The sequence below is a fragment of the Rhizophagus irregularis genome, chromosome 25 (genome assembly GCF_026210795.1).
Source record: "Rhizophagus irregularis chromosome 25, complete sequence".
In the NCBI taxonomy this organism is placed as follows: domain Eukaryota; kingdom Fungi; phylum Glomeromycota; class Glomeromycetes; order Glomerales; family Glomeraceae; genus Rhizophagus; species Rhizophagus irregularis.
The window spans coordinates 2,863,189-2,890,317 of NC_089453.1; the positions used below are offsets into that span (position 1 = coordinate 2,863,189).

Sequence of the window (27,129 nt, forward strand, 5' to 3'; positions counted from 1 at the left end):
ATATCCAATTTTTGTCAATTCATGCTAAAAATCGGCTACAAAATGCTACAAATCAGACAAATATAGCCAAAAATTGGCTATCTGATTTTTTTGCCAAATTTTATTTATTTGATGTGTGATAGGATAAGTTTTTCTACACTTTAAATCATCAAACAATACTAGTATCCGCTAATATGTACTACCCAAAAACTCACTGATGTAAAATCACTTATTTAAAAATTCGCAAGAATTTTTGTTAATACTGTTTAATTTTTAAGTTCAAAGTCCGATTGATAATACTAAATTCAAAAACTCAATTATAAATCATTTTTATAAATTATAATTTAAAAATTAAGCAGTATCAAGGAAAATTCTCATGAATTTTTCTTAATACTACTTAATTCTAATTTAACTAATTTAGTATTAAGGTTTTAATTTAAAAATTAAGCAGTATCAAAGAAAATTCTTGCGAATTTTTCTTAATACTGCTTAATTCTAATTTAACTAATTTAGTATTAAGGCTTTAATTTAAAAATTAAGCATTATCAAGGAAAATTCTTGCGAATTTTTCTTAATACTGCTTAATTCTAATTTAACTAATTTAGTAGTATTAAGGCTTTAATTTAAAAATTAAGCAGTATCAAGGAAAATTCTTGCGAATTTTTCTTAATACTGCTTATATCTTCCAATTCGTGAAATTAGCCAAACATAAAAATTTGCACATTTTAACAAGAATTATGTTTCACAAGCTTAAATTGTATGTGTTACATAATCAGATGATCTAAATCTATCAAAAAATAAAAAAAAATTTTTTAACGTTTATTCAAAAATAACAATGGCAACTACTTTCTTTTTCAATCACTTTTCAATCACTTTTCAATCAGATTTTTGTTAGGTGACTTAGAAAAGTTTATAGGCATATATAGCAGGTTTTTTTTAATCAGTAAGTAAGAAAACAAATATTAATAATTTTTATTAATAAGAAAAATCTTTTTTCATTTATTTTAACCTTAGTTCCTTCTTTTTTTTTAGTAAAAATATATACAAAATAAAAATGTGAGTTATGATTTAGAGTTTTTGAGATGTTTTTTTTGTTTTTTACTATACTAATTTTATTCTACTTGTTAATTACTTTTTAAAATTGATTTTATTAATTTATTCAATTTAAAACAGAAATGGCAAATAAAAACTTGTTAAGTAAAGTAAAAAGAGCCCAATAATACCTGTAAAGATCATCTTTTGGTAAGAATTATAATTTTAAGAATTTTTGTGTCAGATACTCAGAGTTTTATTCAATTAACAAAATCGTTAATATCTCGGCGTACATGTATGCTAAACACATATATTTATATTCATATGAAAGCCCAGAATCTACTCTACCTGAACGAAAAATGATTATTCAAATCGAATTACTAGATGTGAAGATATTAACGATCAAAGTCAAAGGTTAAAAATAAATATATTGAACGTAATTATTCGGCAACTTGTGATCCAATTCATGTGATATTTGGTTTATAGATAGCTCTTGATTACCTCTTTCTAATGAATATAAATTCATTCATCTAGCACACATACACGTTAAGTTATTCAATATTTTGTCATGACAATTATATTTAAATTTTTTAATTTTAATGATATTATTAAAAAAATCAAAAAATAATATAATCAAATCAATTTTATTTATATCAGCGGTGTGAATCTATCATTTTCATGTAACTTGTATTTGCATTTTCTTAATAAAGTTAGTTTTTTGAATATGAAAACTTAATTCCATAAATCAGCCCATATGTTAATTCTAATTTAACTAATTTAGTTGTATTAAGGCTTTAATTTAAAAATTAAGCAGTATCAAGGAAAATTCTTGCGAATTTTTCTTAATACTGCTTAATTCTAATTTAACTAATTTAATATTAAGGCTTTAATTTAAAAATTAAGCAGTATCAAAGAAAATTTTCACAAATTTTTCTTAATTCTAATTTAGCTAATTTAGTATTAAGGCTTTAATTTAAAAATTAAGCAGTATTAAGAAAAATTTTTACAAATTTTCTTATTAAAAAAAAAGAACTTTTAAATTACTAATTAAACTTTAAAAACAATCTGTATGATTTAAATTTTAAAAAAAATACTTCTGCTTTTTAATTTTCGCATTTCTATATTTAACCAATTAAAATTCAGCTGATCGCTGATCACATGCATTAATAACACGTTATTGTTTATTTTTTGTTTATTTTTTCAAAAATATTCTTTTCTCGTCTTTTTTTTTAGAAAAAAAAAGACAATAAAAATGAATACCAAAATTATTTTAACATATAATAATAAAAATTAAATAAAAAACTTATTTTGACAATATATAATATATATTTGTACCAAACTACTAATTATACAAAAAGTGATATGCACGTATATCAATTAACAATTACTTTCACTAATATCTCTCAGGAATTGTAATGGTGAATTTTAACAATATTAATTAAACAACTATATGTACACCATTTTATGTTTTTATTTTTATATTAATATTATATGTTAACATATATTAATTATAATTTTTTTTTACTTTTATGTATTTTATTTAATTTTTTTAATATATTACTAACATTATTACTACTATCGTTTTATTACTTTTTTATATCTAACTAATATATTAATAATATTACTAACTTTTTATTATTTCTTTTTTATATTTAAAATAATGATAATATTACTAATTAAATTTCTTTTTTTTACTAATCTTTTATTATTCCTTTTTTATATTTAAAATAATGATAATATTACTAATTAAATTTCTTTTTTTTTGTTTATATTTTGCTAATATTATTTTTTTTACAAATAGTATATTATTTTATACTAGTTTTTTATTTATATTATTTATAAAAAATATTTGTATATTTAATATTATTTAATAAAAATTTTATTGATTATAAATGCATTTTAAATTATGTTTGCAAATATAAAATATACAATTTAATTGAATAATATATACTATTTATCAGTACAAAATATGCAGTTTAAATTGGAAAAAAGTACTGTTTATCAGTATAAAATATACGGTTTATCCTGGAAAAGTATACTGTTCGCAATATAAAATATAAAACAATATACTGTTTATTAGTATAAAACATACAGTTTTTCTACTGTTTACAAGTATAAAACATACGGGTGAAACTGGAAAAATATACTGTATGCAAACCGTATATATGATACGGTATGCAGAATACCGAATATATACAGTATGTGAAAATACTGTAATTATACGGTAATAATACTATAAATATACTGTTCGCAAAATACGAAAATACAGTATACTAACCGTATATATATTTTTTATAGGGCCGGAGTATCATACTTTTCAACAACTTCTTCTTCTAGCAACTTAAACTTTTTTGCTACTAGTTTTGCTTATGCATCAGCATGATGTTTTAATTTATTTATCTGTATCTTTTGTTCTGATATAATCTTTGTTCTTCAGCTATTTTAGATAATAGTATAAGTTTCATTGAGTCATCTGTAGTAATTTCCATCATTTATTCAATTTCAAATAGTTTTTTCATAGCTGAATTAATTTTTTTAGCTGCATTATATTGTGATGTTGCATTTTTTGATATTTTTGTAATATCAATATAAGTTTATTTTGGGGTGGAAATGTGTTCTGAAGTGGAAGCAGCGGGAGTATGATGAAAACCAGTTGTCATATTACGTGACATAAAATTCTTTGATGAGAACGAACAGTAGAAAGTATAGTCTCGTAATATTCACAAATTTTATTATCAATAAAAGCAGTATCATTTTTTTTGATTTCTTTCCAAATAACTATACATTCTACTGATAGTTTTTGGCAGTTTAACTGGAAGTCACAAAGTGTTGCTTGTTTGTAATATGCATACGTGTTGCAAAACTCTTGATATTTATTTTGAAGTTGTTAATAAAAAAATTTTTATTAAAATTTGGTGCTTTTAAAAAACTTTGCATGATTTATTTTCTTAAAGAGATTGATTATAAAATCACGAATTTACAATTTACAACGAAGTTTGATTAATACATTTTTTTTTAACCAATGAAAATCAAAATTTTAATATATATTTTTTTCGGCCAATCAAAATGATTGATTAAGTGATCAGGTGGGGTGGGGGTCAAGCTTACTAATTGGACGAAATCAGCTGATTTCTGGTACGCCCCTAAGTGGAAACTTATTTTCAGCTATTTGTATATTTTGTTTATCTTCCATTTTTTTTTAAAAAAAAACTAAGCAAAATAAAATTTTACTGCAGAATTGTTATGTTTTTTAAAAATTTTTGGGAAAGTAAGCTCATATATGGGCTGATTTGTCTTCTCTGCATTAAAAAGAGTTATTGAATTGATTTTCACAATTTTCATTACTCAAAATTGTTTTGTAATACCTAGGGGGTTAGATAAATATACGGGGGGATAACTCATAGGTTACACAGGCTGATTAGTGATTGCTAGAACTGTCACCATATGTAAATTACTATGTGTTACTAGTAAAATGTAATGATACCCCATGTTTAAAGTGAAAGATCTGCCGATAATCAACCCATCCCAAAATAAAAACTATTTTTCGGAAATGACGAAATGCTCAAGTTTATCGTTACGTATTTTTTTTCATTAGTTTATTTTCTGTATTTTTCAAAAAATAGGATCGGCTATTTGAAATACCTTAAAACTATATGAAAAATTATTACACACTTGAAAATAATACATAATAAAAGAAGAAAGCACTATTTTTAAATGTTTTAAGCAAAAATATTTTATAACTTTTTATTGAAATCTCTAAAAAAAAAAAAGTATAATTCTAGCTTTCTAATATAAAAGTAACAAATACATATAAAATTAAAAACAAATCAACCAGTGGTTCAATTTTGATAAAAAAACTACACTTACATAGAGCTAACATATACAACCATAACTTTTGAGATTAGCTGCTTCTCTATCTATACGCATCGAAAAATCAAAAAAAAGTAAAATTTTTGCGCGATTTAATATGAAAATTTGTTTGTGTAACCAATTTATAGTGATTGATGATCACTTGACTAAATAATAAGTTGAACAAAAATTTACATTTGCGAAACTTAAATTATTAAATGTAAAAGAGTTGTGAAAAAACCCATTTTACTAATAAAAAACCCATTTCTCATATATATGGAATTTTTAACATATATTATTAAAAAGTAAGTATATTTTAATAAAATATAAAGTAAAATAAAAATTTATATAGTTTTAGTAGCTATAAATATTTATAAAAGTATAATAAAAATATCATATAAAAGACGGTATCATAATAGATATTTTCAAACAATAAAAATAATTATTTTATGTCGGAATTTGTATTACCATCTTTAGACGCAAACAAGATTCACTGATCCGTTTTCTATAATTTTAGGCTCGTTGGAAAGCCCTTGTTCTGGACTTTATAGGCGAAAAAAGAGCTCGCCGATTGAATCATTAGATCCAGAGATATTTACGTTTAAAGTTGAGGTACGAACTTTTTAACATGCTTAAATGCAAATATCTTGGGATCCACTGATCCTTATTTTATAAATTTAGGCTCTTCAGAAAGCCCTTGAACTGGTCTATATGAGCGAAAAAAGAGCTTGCCGATTGGATCATTAGATCTGGAGATATTTACGTTTAAAGTTGAGATACAAATTTTTAATATATATAGTAAGTGCTAAGAATTATATTAATTTAAAAGAAATATTTACCAATTTAAAGTATAATAACATTAAATAAAAGTTTTTTAATACTCACCTCCAATTTACTGTATATTATATAGTATTTTGTATAATAAAAATGTAACAAAATCAATATTTTAATTAAAGGTAGACAAATCAGCCTAGAGGTCTGCAAACGGGACCCGCAACCCGGAAACCCGGACCCAGCCCAAACCCGGATCTGGGTTTGAGCCAGCAAATTCTCCTTCAAAATTCACCCGGGCCGGGTTCGGGCCGGCATTTGATTTTCATAAATTTTCCGGGCTGGGTCTGGGTTTAGATTCTCAACCCGGATTTTTATTAATTCTGGCCAAAATTTTGTTAATTCTGGCCAAAATTTAAATATAAATTTAATATTAAATGTAATGGTTTTATTTTATTTTTACACATTTTTTGATTTAATTTTAGATAGTAATTTATTTCCTATTAGTGTATTGCAGTATATTATAGTTTATAAATTTTTCTGATATAACTTTTCGCTTGTATTGTTTTTTAAAAATTTTAATGTTGTGTTACAATTTCATTATTTTTTTAAAAAAAATAGAATAAATAAATAAATAAATAAGTATTTTATTTTGTTTTTATTATTATTGAATTATAATTGTGAATGGTTTGTTTCTTTAAATTTTTGTTGTGTTTATTTTTAGGGATTGGAACCGTCCAAAAAAACCTTAACCAGGACCCCGGATATCTCCAAAACAGGTCATAAGTACCACTTTCGGCAGATTGGCCCATTTTTCAGGGCTCAAAAAATCGTTTTTTGTAAATATCTCGGCATCCAGTGGTCCAATTTTGATGAACTTTTTTTTAAATTGTAGAGCTAAATGAGGGCTACAAAATAAAAAAAGTTCATTAAAATTGAATTACTGGATGCTGAGATATTTACAAAAAACGATTTTTTGAGTTTCAGTAAAAAGGGGTGTTTTTGACCAAAAGTCCATTATGACCTTTATATTAGATATCTGGGGTCCTCCTTAACTGGTTAAAAACCGGTTAACCAAGGGTCTTAACTGGTTAATAACTGGTTAATATCAAAAATATTTTAAAAACTTTTTTTACTGCAAATTGTACCAATTTTTGATTTTACTTGCATATTTAGTTATAGGAAGACTATGTATCACTAAAATTATTATAAATAAATAGAAAAAAATTCAGCATTAAAACTTCAAGTTTAGGAACACGTGGCCGCAATTTACATGTCTCTGGGCTGCATTATATAAATCTGACTAGAATTATGGTAAATATAGTTTAACCGGTTAACCGATTTTCAAAATCCTTTAACCGGTTAACCGTCTTAACCGGTTAATTAACCGGTTAACATTAACCGGTTCCAATCCCTATTTATTTTAATAAAATAAAAACGCGTATCATAGTATGAACCACGATCAGCAAAAATAATGGTTAGAAATAGTTGATTTGCTAAAAAAAAAGATAAATAAATTTTTTATTTATTAAATTATTATTAAAAAAAAAAATAATAAATAGATTTTTATTAATTATATTATTTAAGAATAAATTATTATTTTTTTTTTGTGTACCAATCCGATCTTCTATTATAATGATTAATTAGGCTCATCATTAACGAAAATCATTTCTTTTTATAAACTGCATATTGCGCCATAATGCATATATGTTTTAAAAATTAGAAAAAGTACCAATCAGATTACTTTTCATTATTATAATGATTAAATTCATTAACTAATTCAAAGTTTTATTGATTTAATAAATAAAGTAAAGATGGTGAAATATGTGTTTATTGAATGAAATTCATTAAACTATTGTGCGTATTGTAGATCATTTTAAAGAATTTTTTTAAATTTAGATTACGCACATGTGCTATAACATCTTGAAAAAATTCTATCATTATGGCAAATTTAAATTTAAATATTGAACAAGTTACATTGAAAATAAAGAGTGGAGAGTTGTTATGCCAGGAAAAAAGTGGAAAAAGTGACGTCTGGTTGAATTTTGAAGAAATAATTGATAAAGAAGAACAACCTGTTGGTTTTGCTATGTGTAAAAATTGCTCACAATTATTTAAATATGATTATAAAACAGGTACCTCAAGTTTAAAGCGTCATAAGTGTCCTTCTGATGAAAAACAACCAAAGATTACAACATTTTGGGGAAAAAAGAAATTCCTACTGCTGCCAAAGAAGTAACTTCAAAGAAGCTAATTAATTTAGTATGTAAAGATATAAGACCATTTGAAATAATTGTAGGCCAGGGTTTTAGAGAATTTGCACAGGAGATGATTAATATTGGTGCTACATATGGTAATTTACCAGTTGATAATTTATTTCCTCACCCAACAACCCTTTCAAGAAATGTAGTAAAAAAAGCAGAAATAGTTAAAAATGACTTTGCTTTAAAGTTAAAATATGTTTTTGAACTATTTGGTGGAGCATTTACTACAGACATGTGGACTGATGATTATAGGAAAATTAGTTACATTTCTCTTACTGTCCATTACATTGATGAGAATTGGCAAATATGTGAACAAACATTGGCAGTCTCAAAGTTTCCAGATGTTAGTCATACAGCAGAACAAATTAAAAAAGTAGTGTTAGGTATTTTAAATAGTTACAACCTTATACCAGATGTTACAATGAAGAAATTCACATTTGTTACTGATTCTGGTGCTAATTTTGTTGCAGCATTTAGAGCTTTAAATCACATACCCTGTTTTGCTCATAAGTAAGTCATTTTTTTTGTTAAATTATTTAAAATTTAAGAAAATATATTTTAATTTTTAATTATTTTATAGAATTAATACAGTTTTGTCAAACTCTTTTCAAGATAAAAACTTTGAAAAATATCCCTCTTTAATAAATACACTTAAAGAATGCAAATCTTTAGTTACATATTTCAAGCAGTCGTCTTTAAATTCAAAATTAGAAAAATCACTCAAGCAAGAGTCAGAAACTAGGTGGAACAGTAAATTAGTACTAATGTTAGAATCAATAAATGATCAGTTTGAAGCAATCAGAAATATTCTGATAGAAAAAGAAGAAGAAAGCAGAATAGAAAATATTGATCTCAATATATTACAAAATTTAATTACATTTTTAAGAAAATTTTGTGAAGCAAGTGAATTTTTGGAAGGATTTAAGTATCCAACATTGTGTATGATTATTCCATGGTATAAAGCTTTATTGAATCATTGTAAAACTGACCTATTAGATGATGAAATTTTAACTCATATCAAATATGTTGTTGAGCAAAAGATGAAAAGTAAAATTAAAATTGAAGATATTTATAAAATTGCTGTATTTTTTGACCCTAGAATGAAACAGCTCAAAATATTAGAAGAATCTGATGTTAAATTAGTCAAAAATAAAATTAGAAGTCAATGTGCTAGCATAACAAATAAAGATAATGAATCAGATGATTCAACAACTACTGTTCAAGAAAAGCCAATTAAAAAATGTAGAAAATCAAAAGAAACTAATGTAGACTTCAGCCAATATTATGACTCAAGTAGTGATAATAATAATGAAGATGAAGTTGATCAATATGTAAAATCTAAAGTGCCAAAGGATAAAAATCTGGATGTATTAAAGTGGTGGAAGGAACACAGACTTGAGTTCCCAAAACTTGCAATTCTTTGTGCTTATTACCTCTCAATTCCAGCTTCAAGTGCATCCAGTGAAAGAGAATTTAGTAAAGCAGGTCAAACAATTAATGAACGTCGTACAAGTTTAAAACCTGAAACAGTAGATAGTATTTTAGTATTACATAGTGCACTACAATAATTTTTTATTTTATATTTATTAAATGTATTTACTAATAGTAAATTACTATATAAAATTTTTATTTATAAATAAATACATTATTTCATATCGCTAAGTTTCGCGTTGGTTAAAATTATCAAATTGCCATGACACAAATTTATAATTGTGATCTACATTATATTTTCACGTTATAATTATAAAACTTCAAAATTTTTATTACATATTTTTAATATTCCCAATTTTTATTATATTAAATATCAACATTTTCAAATAATTAGTGAATTTTGTTTCAACTGTTTATATAAATGATTATTATTATTAAATTTCTTTGATTTGCCGAAAATTACTACACGAAAATGATCTACATAAAAATTTGCCAAAATCACTATACAAAAATAATCTACATTTATATACTAAATAATTATAAGAATTCCGGGTTGGGCCGGGTTTTGATATTATGAATCCAGGCTGGGCTGGGTTGGCATAAAATATATATTTAAGGCCCGGGCTGGGTCTGGACCGGCATATATATTCATATATTATTTCTGGGCTGGGCCGGGTTTTAGAATATAGGCAAATGCAGACCTCTAAATCAGCCCATATGGTATGATAAATAACCTAAATAAATATATAAACGCATGTTGCTTAAAGAGATTTAAAAAATGCATAATGCATTTAATATTATTACAAAGTATAATTATAAGTCTCTTACCAACAAAATCAAAACTATGGAAGATGAAATAACTAACACAGATTCCAAATTACTTACCATTCATCAAAATTATAATACTCTAGAGTAATCTTTTACAGACGTGAAGTTGAGACTAGATAAATACGATACAATCCTCCAACAACTTACAACCAATATCACTTTACTCAATGAAAATAAAATTTCATCTAGCAATCGCCTACAAAAACATCCAAAAGAAACATACCTTACAATAAAACTTTATACGAAGCTACTAAGGCCAAATATAACTTAAGATCCAATAAACAAGCCAAAGGTTCAGCGGAAGATAGTGAATATTTCCCCGCAACTAATGAAGAACTGACCTTCACGACGACGCAGGTTTATCAGATGGCGCCATATTCGAAGAAATTATCTAACCTAACAACGACCAATCACCGTCAGATAACCAATTTACAGTCAAATCATACAACTCTCTCAATCTCCTCCCCAGCTTTAATGCATCACATTAATAGATTTGTGATTCACTAAGCACTTTATATTGGATAACTGTTAACGATTAACCCCTTTTTGATTTTAATGTTTTCACAATTTTATACACATTTTCTTTTTTTAAAATATATAAATTTTATGGATTACAACAATTTAAACCCTCCAGTTGGCGTAAGATTGCTTGCAGAAATCAAGTAGTTTAGGCCAAGGCCGAAACTTTTTTAAAACCGAAAGTTTAGGCAATTAAAAGTAAATTTGCTGAAATTATACAATGCCAAAACTTTTACCGAAAGGCTGAAATTTGGCCGAAATTATTGGCTAACATTAATACTATAATTCTGGCCAGAATAATGATCAACACATAAATATCCTTTTATGGAAATTTGTGTAACATTTGTGCAACACATTTAGTGTTTGGAATTATGTAATAGTTATTCGAATAACTCGAGTATATTTGAGTATTCGAATAAGCATAATGGTTATTCGAGTATTCATTTAGCCAGATATAATATAGTTAAAATTCTAATTGGGCATTAAATCCTTAAATTTAACTGAGTTAAAATCATAATTCAGGCTAAAAATTATGTAAATCATTACTATAAAAGGAAACTTAACTTATTTGAATATTATTCGAATACACTTTATAAATTTAAATGAATACTCGAGTATATTTGAATATATTCGATTCCAAACACTAGACACATTTCTCCGATTTTACTGGAAACAAAATTTCCTTTTTTGGAAATTTGTGTAATGTCACGTGAAACAATGTCATAATTTCGGCCGAATTTTAATTTTGGCCAAAATTAAGACCAAATTTTGGCCTAATTTCAGCATTTTCAGCATTTGATTTGATTGGCTGAAACCTTTCAGAATTTCCTTTTTAGTTTCGGCAGGCAACCTTAGGTTGGCATTGAAAACCAACCTTTAGATAGCATGTTACAATATTCATATTCAATACATAACCAAAAAACTAAACCCCAAAAAAATCACATAAAAACACAAAACACTCAAAAAAAATATAATTATAACAAAGATATTAACAATAATACTAATACTTATTATTCATCTGACGATTTATCATCATCAGGAATACATGATCGTGTTCATAAATCCTGTAATGACAAAGATGAACAAATGTTAAATTATATACATAATAACATTTTTGAAGATCCTGACAAAATTGGAATAGCGTCTACATCACAAACTCACGCTATACCTATAACACTAAATCCACAAATATGATCACAATTTATAGATTACTACAAATTTGGTACTATCAACATCCAAGAAGGATTCAACAATAAATTGGAAGATATACTCCATTTTTATATTATACAAAATTATGATATACTTATCATTTCTGAAACAGGTTTACATCAAAATACCCATCCAAACTCGTATAAAGCCAAACATTCAACACACTCTTTACCTTCACTCGACCACAACAATTTCAACCATAAAGTCCACATTTATACAGACAATAAAGGACACACCAAAGGCAGTGGAATTTCCATGATCATATTGGAACAATTACAAAAACATGTTATAAAAACTACCACATTTCTGGGACGAATCTTAACCATTGATCTTTGCTTTAAAGGCAACCATTACATTAAATTCATTTGCTGTTACTTACTAGCAAATGCCTCAGATGACAAAAACCTCATCATCATGTGTTATAAAGAAATAGAAAAAATTTTAATTAACGCTACACTTAACCATTTCCAATGTATAATCATTGGAAATTTAAATATTAATTTAGATAAAATGAAACAATCCAATCATTACCCCGCTTGGAGATGTGAAATCAAAAATATTCTTAAGAATTTTGATTTGAAAAACACTTTGAAATTTTTTTACAACCAACCATCACATACACATACCTCTACTTGTCACGATGGTCCAGACATACAATCATGTATCGATTATATATTCACATCAATTAATATTCTACAGCATACTTTCTACACTTACACCCATAATGTGTCAGAAAACCTTTTCACGACTGATCACAAAGCAATTGGATGCTATTTAGAAATAAAACTAATAGCTCGAGAAAGAGCTTAGAAAAATCTAAGACTTTTTTACCTAATAATACACCTCACATTCATTACAAATATTATTCTATGAATGACGAATCATAGTCATATTACAAATTAACAAATGGTAATTTGTTTCATCAACAATCCCCTAACTGGCATTAAAATGATGAGACACCCTCACAACAAATTGAAAACTATTGGACTAACATTAAAGATCTAATTAATCAAATCAAAGAAAAATGTATTCCTCATTCAAAACACAAGTCCTATATTAAACAGGACCATCCCCTCAGTTTGAGACAATACAAAAACAAATTTTTAACAATTCGTAATATTTTACAAAAATTTTCCAATAATAAAATGGAAAAAATACAAGATGACAACAATAAATAGAAAGATTATTGGCAATCATGGAATTTATATCATCAACAAATTTTAACCATCGACGTTCATTTAATTCCAAACTAACTATTCAGATACCGGCCATGCTAACAAGAGATAATTTAATAGAAACTAAAACAAATATTCAAAGTCTATTATGAATTATTACTGTAATACACAAACAAGAAGATGATGCTTGGAAAATTAACAATATTAACAGATACATTAAGGAATGAAATAATAATTTGATCTATGATCAAAAAAGAATGATCAATAGTATCCTTGATCGTAAACCCAAAAAATTCATTTAGATCGTTTACATTATTTTAATCAAAATACTAATGAATTTCAATTTACTAACAACCTGAACATTATAGCTGAACAAACTAATTTACATTTCCAAAGACTAGGAAAAACTCTTAAAGAAATTAATAACATTCCAAACTACAAATGTATACAGGATCTCCCGTTTGATTGGAGGTCGATGTACAGTCGCGTCGGAAAGTAATGCCCGATTTGAAAATGAAGACAAAAACAAAAATATTTGTATTTTTTCACCAGTATATACATTAGTAAAAAATTTATATCTAGTTTGCTTCTCATACTACATCAAATTTTCACAATCCCAGGGTGGCAGCCTTCCCAAAAACAGAACTATTTAAATTTTCATTTTTTCTTCAGTACAGCTTTAAGTTCGCCTACAGCTTTTGGGAGGAGGTCAACACTTCTGGGTAATATATTGGTTCGTTTCTAATTGTTCTCTACTTTGTTTTAAACCAAGTAAATTTGTTGGTAAATCACTAGTTGCAATTTTATTTAATTTTAGCTGATTTTTGGCTTAAAGATGAAATCTATAATTATCTTGCCACTCGTGATTATCTTGGCATCCAGTAATCCAAATTTGGCAAATAAGGGCTCATTGGATTCGTCTCGTCAAGATGAATTGAATGGTGGTCGGTTCATATCTCTAGGATCAATATATGCTAAGATATACATTAAAATATATTTTGGACGTTTTTGCCATTATCTCGTGATATATCGATACTATACACATGGGCTGGCCACCATTCGATGCGTCTCGAAGAGACTAATCCAATGAGCCTTTGATTATCAAAATTGGATCACTGGATAGTGAGCTATTCCCGATTTTATGAAATTCAGAGTTTCGAAAAATTTTCAGGTAAAGTATGTTTGGAGGTATATCTCGGCATCTATTGGACCTAAAGATATAATTCAACTAACATTGGACTCGTCTTGGTGAGGTGAATCCAACAAGCCTTAATTTGTCAAACTCTGATCACTGGATGCTGGGATAACCATGGTGGCTAAATAATTATAACCTCCATCTGTAAGTAATCGGGCAATACTTTCTGACGTGACTGTACAAACCTATAAATAATCCTGATACTAGTCATATGACCACATTATGCGAAGATTTTGATACAGTGAGATTTTCTGTATCATATCATCACTCCCCAATAATAAAGCCACAGGGATTTCAGGAATTACCTACGAAGACATTAAACACACCTATCAAGTCTTCAAAGATTATATTAAAAAATTCTTTAATTTAATTCTTTAGGTTTAGATATATCCACAAGAATGGTCACGAGCATTACTATTTCCCATTCCCAAACCGAAAGATTGGGATTGCAAAATAGAAAATACAGTATACGCTTAATAGTTTTATTAGAAACATTCCGAAAATTATTTGTAAAAATTTTAACACAAAGAATCAACATCTTATTAACAAGCTATAATTTAATTAACAAAAATAATCATGCTGGCCTAATTGGTCAATCAACATTACAGCCCTTACAAGTTATCCAACACATTATAGAATCAGCCTACAAAGATAAAAAACAGCTTTGGATTGGATTACATGATCTCAGCAAGGCGTATGACAGAGTCAACCTTTCGCTATTGAAATTAGTGCTGGAAAGATTACATTTTCCATCAACAATCACCTTCCTTTTAATTTCCCTTTTTAGTAACAGAAAAAACAATGTTATTTTACCATCAGGCTTATCTACCGATTATGATGTCCTACAAAGCATAGATCAAGGAGAAGTAATCAGTCCTATTCTATGGATCATTTATTATGATCCCATGTTCACACACTTTTTGATTATGACTGAAAATTTACATATTACTTCTATCAACAAAATTAATAACATTTACCAACCGGATATAGACTTCAAAATTAACTACTTATCGTCAGTGGTGAGTTACCTTGACGATACTAGTTGGTTCGCTTCCTCAAAATCACAATTAGAATCTAACCTCCAAATTGCCAATTCTTTTTATGAAATGGCAAATATTACCATCAATCACGATAAATATACTATAATAACTAATAACCACAAATTCTGTAATAAAAAAATTCAACTACTAATCACTTCTACCAAGTCCATTCCTATTAAAATAGCCTCCCGTTTCTCTTCCAACCATATTCTTGGAATATATATCAACGCGTTCAACTCACATACACCAACGCTGAAAAAATCAAAAAAATTATTAATAATTTTGCTTATACGATGCATTTTAAGAAAATCACGCACGACCATCTTATTTATATTATTAACAAGGTGTTACTTCTGAAATTGGAATATATTAACCAATTTACTATTTTCATATGATCACAATGTGAATCCCTATTAGCACTGATTAAAAAATTATTCAAACAACATTTAAAATTACCAGTGTTCACACAGAATAATATTATTCATAACAAATTATTTTCTTCTATTAATAGTTTTTTTTATAACCAATTTTATTCACACGTTTCAATAGTAAACGTTCTTTTTAACACTCCTTTATTTTCCACTATCGGTTTACAAAAAATTCTGAATACACAATACAATTTTTGGATTCCTAATTTTTCAATATCCAAAGACCTATCTAACCCTATTTCTTCGACTTATCAATCACTTTTAATGCGTCAATTACGCTTATTTAATAAATTTTATATTAATTTTTTACCACATTGTAATACTTCAATTATGGGTGGTAGTAATCCTATCGTCTCATATTACAAATCATATTCACAATTACAGGATTTATTCTCTACAGATTTACAAAGTTTATGAAAAAAGCGTATCATGTTCATGGATCAACTTACGTCCATCGATGGTTATCATCTAAGTACCTGGAAAGAGGTCAAAAAACAAAACCCAAAAGCTAATTTTAAAGGCCCTACACCATGATGGTTTCTAGATCTGGAAAATAGTAACATTATTATGGCAAAAAACTCACGCCATTTACTAAAAACCTTGATTTATTGCCAGTAGTCAAATATGATTTTACTGCTCCATCCATCTTTAAAAAGAAAGCAACTCACCGTCCCAAAAATGAATGGATAATCTCTTGGAATTTTACTCACCAACAAGAATTTTATGGAAAAATGATAGAACAACAAAATGATATATATGGCACTAGCCTTACTTATAAAACACATTATATACCGGCCCTTGAGACCAACACTAGAACAAATTTAACCCAAAAAATTAACATCTACTTTACATCCTTACTCGGGAACCCTATAAAAATTAATTGTCCGTAAAATGTAATAGTAAATAATTGATAAATAACGGTCATATAGATGTCTAGTAATTTAACTATTTTATATATGTATTTTAAACGTTAAATATACGGAAAAATGAGCCCATCCGTTTTATGTTTGAAATTTAAATGTAAATTATTTGTTTATTAAATGTACTATTCTCACTAACCCATTCAATCAGTTATTCATCTGTATAATCTACATCCTTATCTATTACATAATAAGTAGTTTTAATCTGAAAAAACCCTACACAATGGTCTATAGCAAATGCATCAATGAATTCATGCGTTCCAAATTTTTGAAATGAAATAAGACTTGCACTATCTTCTCTAACATCTGCAGTCCAATGAATATATGCTAACATATAAGTTACTTTGTCAAATTCGTAAGCAAGATAATATTCAACCTGTCCATAAAATTTTTTCAATACAAATTCTGGTATTTTCCGAGGAAATGAAGACCATCTATCCACTTCCATAATTACCTATAAATTTATCATAGCAGATAAGATTAATGATAGCAATTTCATAACATAAATTAATATAATAATACATGTACCAAAACTGAGTAATTATTGCGAGCCCAATCTTGATTTTGTCTTGCCCATTTGGATCCAATCTGGTGGCCCTTTTTCGTCTGTAGGCGTCCATATTTCATGCCAAATGAAGAAAAGGACTATGAATTAAAAAAAAATAAATTATTTGATTAAAAAAAAGTCCTTTAAACAAATTTTCACATATAAAATTTGAAATTACCATTAACTTTCGGCCTCTAACATTGTGAGTCGTGGAAAAATGCTCTTTAATTTTTTTTAATTCTGACTGCCTAAGATTATGCCTTTTTGATGGAGATCGCAATACTTCTTCAGAATCAGGTTGAGAATATGCAAGATTATTTGAATTGTGCTTGACTTCTTGTAAAGGAAATATTGCTGTATGCATATTTTGATAAAATTGTAAATGATTGAACATTTCCTATACATGTATATTGTTAATTATATTCTTGTAAGGGTGTAACCGTGAACGAGCTAAAGGAAGTAACATTCCACAGACTCTTTCAATCGGAAATTGCCATGTAGCCCAACATGGACCTGTGTTTTCTATACTATCGGCAATATGTAAAAGGTTGTGAAAGCATAATTTCATTGTACTTAGCCGCTCTTCCAAACTTTGATAATATTCTCTAAAATAAAAAATAAATTAAATATCAAGACTATACTATACAATTTGAAATTAAATTGATAATAAACTACTTACTTTTCATAATAATCATAAAAAGACTGAAATAAAAATCTAATATCATTTATATCTTGAGATGTTAATGATAATTTTTGACATAAACGCATTAACAAATTTTGCCCATCCTTTGTAATGTTTCTGTGGCATTCTACCTTTCAAAAGAGGCAATGAATACATGGTAATCCAGGCAGCCCATTCTTTAGCTTTATAACCTTTATGGTATAATACTATATTGCGTGGTGGTCGTCCAAAACAAGTTGGAAACTCTTTTCGTGCTTGATGCATTTCTTCACCGATAATCTTCCATTCAGATTGGCTAAGAATATAATCACCAATATTTTGATCACTATTATCATTAAAAAAAGTTCCGGTCCATAATTTGAACATGTAATAGGCAATATTCTCATATATAAAATGCATTAGATTAATCGGAAAAGAATTTGGAAAATGAATTGCTTTAAGGTTAAAGAGTATACTACGCCCTTTTATTCCTTATAAATAAATAATTATTAAAATTACTAAAACAATAAAATTTAATTAAGAGTTATATATACCAAATTCAGTTTCTAATTCTTTTCTTTCTCTTTTTGAATTTGCTTGGTTTAATTGAAAAATTTGATCTTTAAACTGCCTATGAGTTCGCAAAGGTAAATTTTCAGGATCATATCTTTCATATTCATTTTCTTTTTCCATAGGTGGTTTAGTAGGAAAATACACATGATTTAAGTAAATACCACGAATATCACAAAACTGGCACCCCTTATATGAATTATGGCCAGTTAATTGCATGAGTTTGGTCAATCCTGGAGTATCACCTGACCATGATAAAATATGGGCATGTAATAAAAATGTTTCATTTTTTAATCTGTCATAGCAATCTATCCCATCTAAAAGTAATAAAATATAAAATATTACTAAATATTATAAAATCAAAAAATTTAAATCAAGGAAAAATTACCTTCCAGTTCTTTTAATTCTTTAATTATAGGATACATAAATGAATTAAAGTCTTTGGGTTCTTTTGGGCCTGGAATAATTGCTGCTATTAAGAGATTTTCTTTTTTAACACGTTCTTCAGGACATATATTGGCATTAATTATAAGGACAACCCAGCAATCATCTGTTTTTTGTTGAAAGATTTGGTAGCCATCAACAGAACCCATTAATGCAACATCTCTATCATCTTCAAAATATCCATTAGATAAAAGTTTTTGGTATCTAGCGCCATCAAATATATCTCCAATTATTCCATCTAAACCAAATCCTTGACGACTTGTATAATTTGCACGATATCTCAACTCTTTGGAACGTTTTGGATCTTGATATTGAATTCTAAGACGGTCTTTAATGGAAAAAAAGGCCATTTGTTGTCGTGAAACATGTTTTCTAGTCTGAAATCTTGATGTTTGACAATATTCACAAAAATCATTGTCTTTATACTTTCCTGTATAAGCGCAACAAGAGTTGATACAAGTATCTACCCATGTAGGTTTTATTGGAACAATTGATTCTAGTGTTTTTTTAACTTGAAATAAACTAATATCATTACCATTAACTGCTACCATGGTTTGATGAAATGCATTATCCGTTAAGTTACACTGAGATTTAACTCGAAATAATCTTAAAGCACAAGTTAATTCTTCAGTTAATTGTATCTCTCCTTCAAAATCTATATTAAATAAATGAATTAGATTTGAGTAAATATTTCAAATTATTTAATCCTTATATATTTTTTGTACCTGAATTATCTGCAGAAGATTCACTTAATTCAGAAAGTTCATCGGTTACATTTGGAGATAATTCTTGCTCTACATCAGACTCATCAATATTAAAAAAACAATCATCTCGTCCAGAAGATAAATTTTCCATATTATCCAATAAACTTGATGATTCATTTAATCCATTTTCTTCCGGCCTTTAAAATTGTATTTTATTAAAAATTAAAAATTGAAGTACTAAAATTTATTAAAAAATATACCTATCGACACTTGTAGATATAATATTAGCTTCAGAAGCGTTAGAATGCAAAAAATCAATATTTTCATCTTGATCCATAAGCATAGAAGATTCACTTTCAGAACTAGAATGTATATCTGAAATACTTAAACTTGAGGTTGTTGAACTTAAAGTTGAGTTTATTTCTGCTGTTTTTTTTTCTTGTTTGCGATGTCTAGTTCTTGTAGATTTTGAAATTAAACATCCAACTCCTTCAGTGTCATTTTGACGACATTTTAAACATGTACAAAGAACTTTTTTAGATGTTTGATTTAACATGTTTAATATAAATTCAATCCAATCGAAAAAACAAACAATTTGTTAAATAGCTTAATTGTCTTACATATTTATACTTAAATGTATATAATTGACTTAAATGATAAATATTACAATATTATGATGTAATACACTTATCTATATATATACCTGATTAACTTTACATTAACTTTTTAAAGATATAAATACGTAAAGTTTAAGTAATTTTTTCAAACTAATTAAAAAACTACTAATTAATTATCTTCTTAATTATAAATATGTCCAAACATATCATTCAAAAATATCCAAAAAAAAAATTTACTAAAGAGAGTTCAAAAGAGTTTGATAATAAAAGTGACTACAATTCTAACCTTGAAAGTTCAGATAATAATAATGATAATCAAAAAGAAGATATGTTATCAAAAATTTTAACTCGTATTACTGCCTTAGAAAATGAAAATAAGACATTGAAAGTTGAATTAAAAAATAAATCATCAGTTTCAAGTTCAAGAAATAAAGAAACTTCAAATATTATAAAGTCCAGTTCCAATAAATTTATTCAAAAAATGGATAGGGTGGTGCCTAAATTGACGTCCAAAAAGCATGCAGAATCCAGCTTAGAACAATCAAGCTCTGAACAAGAATCAGATAGTGATACAGAAGCAGAAGTATATGAAAAAGATATTTTACATAAAGATTGTAAGACTAAAGAAGACGTTTCACATGAAGATTGTATGACTAAAGATGCTTCACACGAAGGTTGTAAAATTAAAGATGATCTACCAATTCCAAAACCTGTCAACTTTACAAATTTGCATTCAAAATTGAACTTGGAAAAGAATGTATATCAAAGTTATAAGGTGAATTTAATAAAGTATAATATTAATTATCAAATATTAATTAATTGTTTTTTAATGTGTTTTTTTCTAATTTAGACTGCTTTCTATAACCTTGTTGATCGGCATACTTCTGCTGAAGTACAATATAAAAACCTTGATAAAAAAACTAAAGCTGGTATTATTCGCAAGTTTAAGAAAGATAATCCTCATTTTCCAAATTGCATTGGTGATTGGGCCTTAATATATCTTATGCGTCGTAAAATAAATTTTAATCGTATGTATTATATTACATAATTAATATTTTTACATTTGTAATAAATATAATTTACTAAATAATGAATTGTTTTTTTATAGGTGATAATATCCGCCGTCAGAATATGAACAAAAGGCGAGCTGTGAAAAATAAACCAGTTAATAAAAGACGTGCAAAAAATAATGTTATATACGCAAAAACACTTGGCAATAATACTGAAGAGCCTAAAATACAAGATACCTATCAGCAGTCTGAACAGTCTGAAGAAGATTTTAATAGTGATGACGAAGCAAGAAATTCAGAATGTGAAGATCATGAAAAGCAAAATGATGATGAGTTAGTACTACGTGATTCAACTAAATTTAATAAATTGGATGACTCTTCTGTATATGTATAAAATAAATTTATTTGATTAATAATTAACTGGAATAATGGAGATATTTCCTTTAAATATTAGGAATGTCAAATCAAATCCACGACGAAACAATAGAAATAAAGAATCTATTGAAAAACAGCAAATTGAAAAACAGCAAATTGAAAAACAGAACAAATTGCCAAATAAATCTTCAAATTCGTATGTATCTTTTAAATGTGTAATAAATAATTGATTTTATTAATATTTATTCTGTTAACATTAGAAAATCAACACCGCAGCCAACACTTCGTAGATCTTCTCGTAAAAAGACAAATGTTGAAAAACGTCCAATTGATGAAGGTAATAATTCAAGCAAACCTGCCAAAAAATGACAATATAAAAGGAAATAAAAGTCATAACTTTTACAATAGGAATTTACTATACATAAATTGACCTTATTATGTAACAATTGCATTTCACATTATGTTTAAACATGTTATTTGAACGTTATTTGTTCATTAAATTAGTGCTTGTTTATATTTACAATACAACTTACGAATATTCAATATTGCATTAAATAAAATTATGTTTAAATAATAAACAAATAATGATATTTCGAATAATATATGGTTAAATAACATTTTTTTACATACATTTTACGGAAATTGTGTTTTCATAGGGGAAACTGTGGCCATGGTGTTCCATTTAGTGGCGATTTATGCCCTAAATGTATTTTAGTTTCACTTACGTCACAACTTATACTTTTTAAAATTCATTCCAAAAAATATAAACCTCAACATAACCATTTAATAATGGATAATACTTTAGTTTTTCCAATTACACTTTTACACACGCTTCGTTTATTAGCTCTTTCTATTAGTAAACATAAATTGATTACACCTAATAACTTTCCTACTCATGTTCCTATTTTATCAACATTAGATTCGTATTTAAATATGAATTTGGAATTTTTTATAAATTCACCAAATTTAAATTTAAACATTTCTTCATTATTATTTATAAATAATATTTTTATAGGACAGCGAGATTCAATTATTCAATTATTAGAAATAGCAAAAAATTTTACTTCACAATCACATTTTATTTTTTATACTGATGGTTCGTTTACTAAATTAGATAAAAGTTCTTCTTCTCCTACTTAAATGGGATTTGCTTGGATTGAGATATCCAATTCGAGCTGAGATTTTGGACCACCACCACCTTCATTTAAAGGAGCTTTATCTTTCAATCCATCTTCAACAAAGGCAGAAATTTACGCCCTTTTGACAGCAATTATTGCAGTACCTAATCATAATGTAATGGATGTTTACACAGATTCGCTTAACGTGATCCATACTTTTCACAAAATTACTAACAAATTAACTTCGATCTGCCAAACATTGAAATGTAATAATCATATAGCATGGCGCTTAATTGATACATTAATCATGAAAAAGTCTCTTACCATACACTTACACAAAAATAAAGCTCATTCCAACGATCATTGGAATGACATAGCAGATAATCTTGCCAATATAGCACATACTCTTTTACCCATTGAAATCAATCCAACCAACCTTTCAGGTTCTTTAATGACTCCTCCATAGGCTTCTTTAGCTTCTGTTGATCATGATATTAGAAAATTTGGTCACAATATTACCGACCTTTACACATTCGACAAATTCCTGGGCAACCCGTCATTATCATCCATATTCGATAGATTTCCTATATCATCAATACATTGGTCGCTCACACAACATTAGTTACATCATAATTCTACACAGGACGTTTGTAACTCTACAAAATCATTATACGACGCTTTTAAAATCAAATCCCTCAACCACATTTTACCTTGTGGCAACGTCCTAACTAAACATTATCCAGAGTTATATTCTGCTACTGACATTCCTTGTCCTTTTTGTAACAATCATCAAGATACCAATGAACATCTGGGGATATGTATGAATCTGTTTTCCGTTATCAATAAAACTTTACTAGATCATAGAAATATTCTTCAACAATTGATTATGGACAATTCATTGCATAGTTCGCTTCTTGTAAAATCAGCGATTGAACACTTTAATCTTCTTTCTCCAATTTTGGAGAATAATTCTCATACTCACCCTGTGTATTTATTCATACATCAATTAATCCCTCAAGATTTATATAATCTAATTCGATCCTTTATTTTTAATGATAAAGTTACCTGTAAAATAATATGGGATTTCCTTTTATCTTTTCACGAACAAATTTATCAACAAATATGGCCGAAATACTGTTCTTTGTTAAGAACTTGGGAACAACGCAATGGCATTACTTCTAAACGTAAATGTAATTATCAACAAAATAGATCTGTTAAAAAACATCAACTATCGTCTTCTTTGACTCGACCTAGTATTGCAATAAATACCCTATCCAGCCCACAAGATTCACCTCAGGCTTGATGGCAGATGACTTCTATACCTCCAAATGGCGTTATTATTCGCAATTCTTATCCTTGGTCTTCAGCGGCACCATCTAATCATCCTCCGAACTTTCACAATTACCAATGTGGTTGATCTTGTGCATGTGTAATTTTTTACATTCTGGTGGATGGTTATCTTCTGTCTGGCATCCTAGTAGTTTCATGTTAGATATAGATCATTTTTCTTTACGGGTCTGGTACGAAATCCTGACACACAAAATCCCGACATACATAATCCCGACTACCAAAATCCTGAAATAAGAAAATCCCGACTAGTACAAATTTCCGACAGTTACAAAATCCCGAAATTTACAAAATCCTGAAATTTAATAATCTGGCCTCATGTTACTTTCTTAATCTGTATATATTATGTTCATAAAAGACTACTAATACATTTGATAATTATTAAAGTGAAACAATCAGCCACATATTTAAAGTACAAAGAATAAATATTGCTATATTAGTATTAGAAGTTGTTTCTTTGTATAAGTTATATTGCTATATTAGTATTAGAAGTTGTTTCTTTGTATGTATAAGCTAAAAATATATTGATAATAAATATTCTGCGCATCTTTGATATTACAAATGTTTACTCATCCTTAGTCACGGAAACTTATTTCTCTATTCCATATATTGGTTACAAAAACTTATTAAAAATGGATGAAATATGTGAAATTGTACCATCACAAAAAGAAAATAATAAAATAAATGTTCGTGGTTATTTAATGGTAAAAGATAAAATGAGAAACAACACTTATTATTGGTGTTGTGAAAAAAGAAAAGAAAATTGTAGAGGTCGAGCCACAACAATCTTACTTGATAGTTTACATTACCTTAAAAACTTTACTGAACATCACCACTCACCTCAGGCTAGTAGTAATGTAAAGGTTGCAAAAACTGTTGCCCAAATCAAATAAAAATCTCGTGAAATAAGAGACAAACCTGCACGAATTATCCAAGATATCACTGCCAGAATGTCTCAAGAGTATCATCCTTATATGCCATCTACTATTGCTCTTCGTGCAAGGATTAAACGTGTTAGGAGATCAGAAATGCCTCCACAACCACAGACTCTTGGAGAAATTAATATTCCAGATTTTCTTAGCAGAACTTTAAATGGAGATTCTTTCTTAGTAAAAGATTTTATGTTTGGTGAAGATCGGATTTTACTATTTACAACAAAAGCAAATATTCAACACTTATCTCAAGCTCCATTTTTAATGATGAATGGAACTTTTGATACAGTTCCAGTAATATTCTGTCAGTTATATAGTATACATGCACCTGTTGGTAGAGAAAATTCAAGAATCCTCCCACTTGTTTACTCACTAACAACTAGTAAGTCATAAGAAATATATAGATGCTTGTTTGAAGAATTGATTGATTTTGCAGCAGAAAATAGCATTGACTTACAACCATCAGTGGTTATAACTGATTTTAAACAAGCATCAATAAATGCATTACGCCATGTGTTTCCTAATATCCGCAATAAAGGATGTTTTTTTCACTTGGGACAATCAGGTTGGCGAAAAATACAATCATGTGGACTTGCTACTAGATATGGTAATGATGAGCATTTTAGTTTAATGCTGCGTCATTTGTTTGCTTTAGCATTTTTACCATCTAACGAAATTCCAGAAGCATTTATTAATACATTAAAGCTTGAAATGCCTCCAGAAGCAGATGAAGTTGTTAAGTGGTTTGAAGAAAATTATGTGTATGGAAAGATACGTCGCCATCTTAGAAATGGCAATACTATTCGTGGAGCTCCTTTATTCCCTCCAGAGTTGTGGTCAGTACATGATTCAATTGAAACAGGAATTCCACGAACACAAAATATAGTAGAAGCCTGGCATAGGCGTTGGAATATTTTAGTTGGTAAAGCCATGTTGGTGTTTATACGATAATTCAGGAGTTACAAAAAGAACAACAGAATGTTGAATTTCAAATTGAATGTATTATTCGTGGTGAAAAAAAACCACCAACAAAAAGGGCCTTAGTTGATAGAGAAAATAGAATAATGACGATTATTAATGATCGAGAAAACCGCTCATTGATGGATTTTCTCCGGGGAATCGCGCACAACCTTTCATTGTAATTTTCTTTAGGTTTGGGTATTGATTATTTTCATTTTATATTGCTTTGACATTTGCAATTAAATTTATATATAATAAAGTTTATAGCAATATATTTTATAAAATTAAATAATTCAATTAAATACTAATATTTTACAAAAGTGATATAAAGTTAAACATATAGCATATTAAATAATTAATATTTTACAAAAGTGATATAAACATATAGCATTAGCATTTTTACTAAAATAAATAACAAAATTTTGCAAGTTGATATGAAAGTTATTTTGTAAAAAAAAAATTTTGGGATTTTGTAACTGTCGGGATTTTGTACTAGTCAGGATTTTCTTATTTTGGGATTTTGGTAGTCGGGATTTTGTGTGTCGGGATTTTGTACGGGTCCCTTCTTTACCTGGTAATTTTAATTATAATTTTTTTAGTTCTACTTTTTCTTTAGATAGTATTTTCATGACATAAGGTTATGCCGATTTGTTCTAAAGAATAAAAGGCAAGACGACTCCTTCAGGCTTCTCCTGAGAAGTTGGGTTTTATCATTAGTTTAGAATTTATTAGACTTTTAGTTTATGTTTATTCTTATTTAGCGTTAGACCTCAGTCGTGTCTATATTTGAAAAATAAAAATAAAAATAAATTTTATAATTAAAATTCCACCACACGTGACCGGTGACATTTAAAGGGATGTGAAAAAAATAATTTTGCAAGGCAAAAAAACCTAAGTCCCTCAGATAAATATAAACAGTGAAAACGCGGTGGGGTGTGATGCCGGTGATGAATATTACAAAATCACGTGGGGTGGAAAAAGTGTTGGTGATACTGGGTAAGATCGGTCACATTGGCTGACGGTTGATTTTTTCAAAACTAATTTTTGAACGGCTAAACTTAAAATTTTATTGCAAAAGATATTTTAAAAGAATATTTTTTTGCAAACATATTTATTCAAAATAATCATATGAAATTTTATTTGCAAATATTAAAATTTAAATCACACATTTATGATTTTAAAGAAGTATTTGTTTTAATGAAGT

The 27,129-nt window shown here is 27.6% G+C and overlaps 3 protein-coding genes across 3 annotated transcripts; all 3 read left to right on the top strand.

The window, feature by feature from the left end:
• Positions 1–11,558: 11,558 nt before the first annotated feature.
• OCT59_017052 (uncharacterized protein) lies at positions 11,559–11,867 on the top strand (the record flags this gene model as incomplete). Its single annotated transcript, XM_066146105.1, has 1 exon — positions 11,559–11,867. The coding sequence occupies one exon, from the start codon at positions 11,559–11,561 to the stop codon at positions 11,865–11,867; it is 309 nt and encodes a 102-aa protein (XP_066003830.1).
• Positions 11,868–20,376: 8,509 nt separating this feature from the next.
• OCT59_017053 (uncharacterized protein) lies at positions 20,377–21,937 on the top strand (the record flags this gene model as incomplete). Its single annotated transcript, XM_066146106.1, has 5 exons — positions 20,377–20,958; positions 21,034–21,211; positions 21,292–21,526; positions 21,648–21,764; positions 21,829–21,937. The coding sequence occupies 5 exons, from the start codon at positions 20,377–20,379 to the stop codon at positions 21,935–21,937; spliced, it is 1,221 nt and encodes a 406-aa protein (XP_066003831.1).
• A 2,728-nt stretch (positions 21,938–24,665) lies between these two features.
• OCT59_017054 (uncharacterized protein) lies at positions 24,666–24,926 on the top strand (the record flags this gene model as incomplete). The annotated part of the gene is made up of 1 exon (XM_066146107.1): positions 24,666–24,926. The coding sequence occupies one exon, from the start codon at positions 24,666–24,668 to the stop codon at positions 24,924–24,926; it is 261 nt and encodes an 86-aa protein (XP_066003832.1).
• Between the last annotated feature and the right edge of the window lie 2,203 nt (positions 24,927–27,129).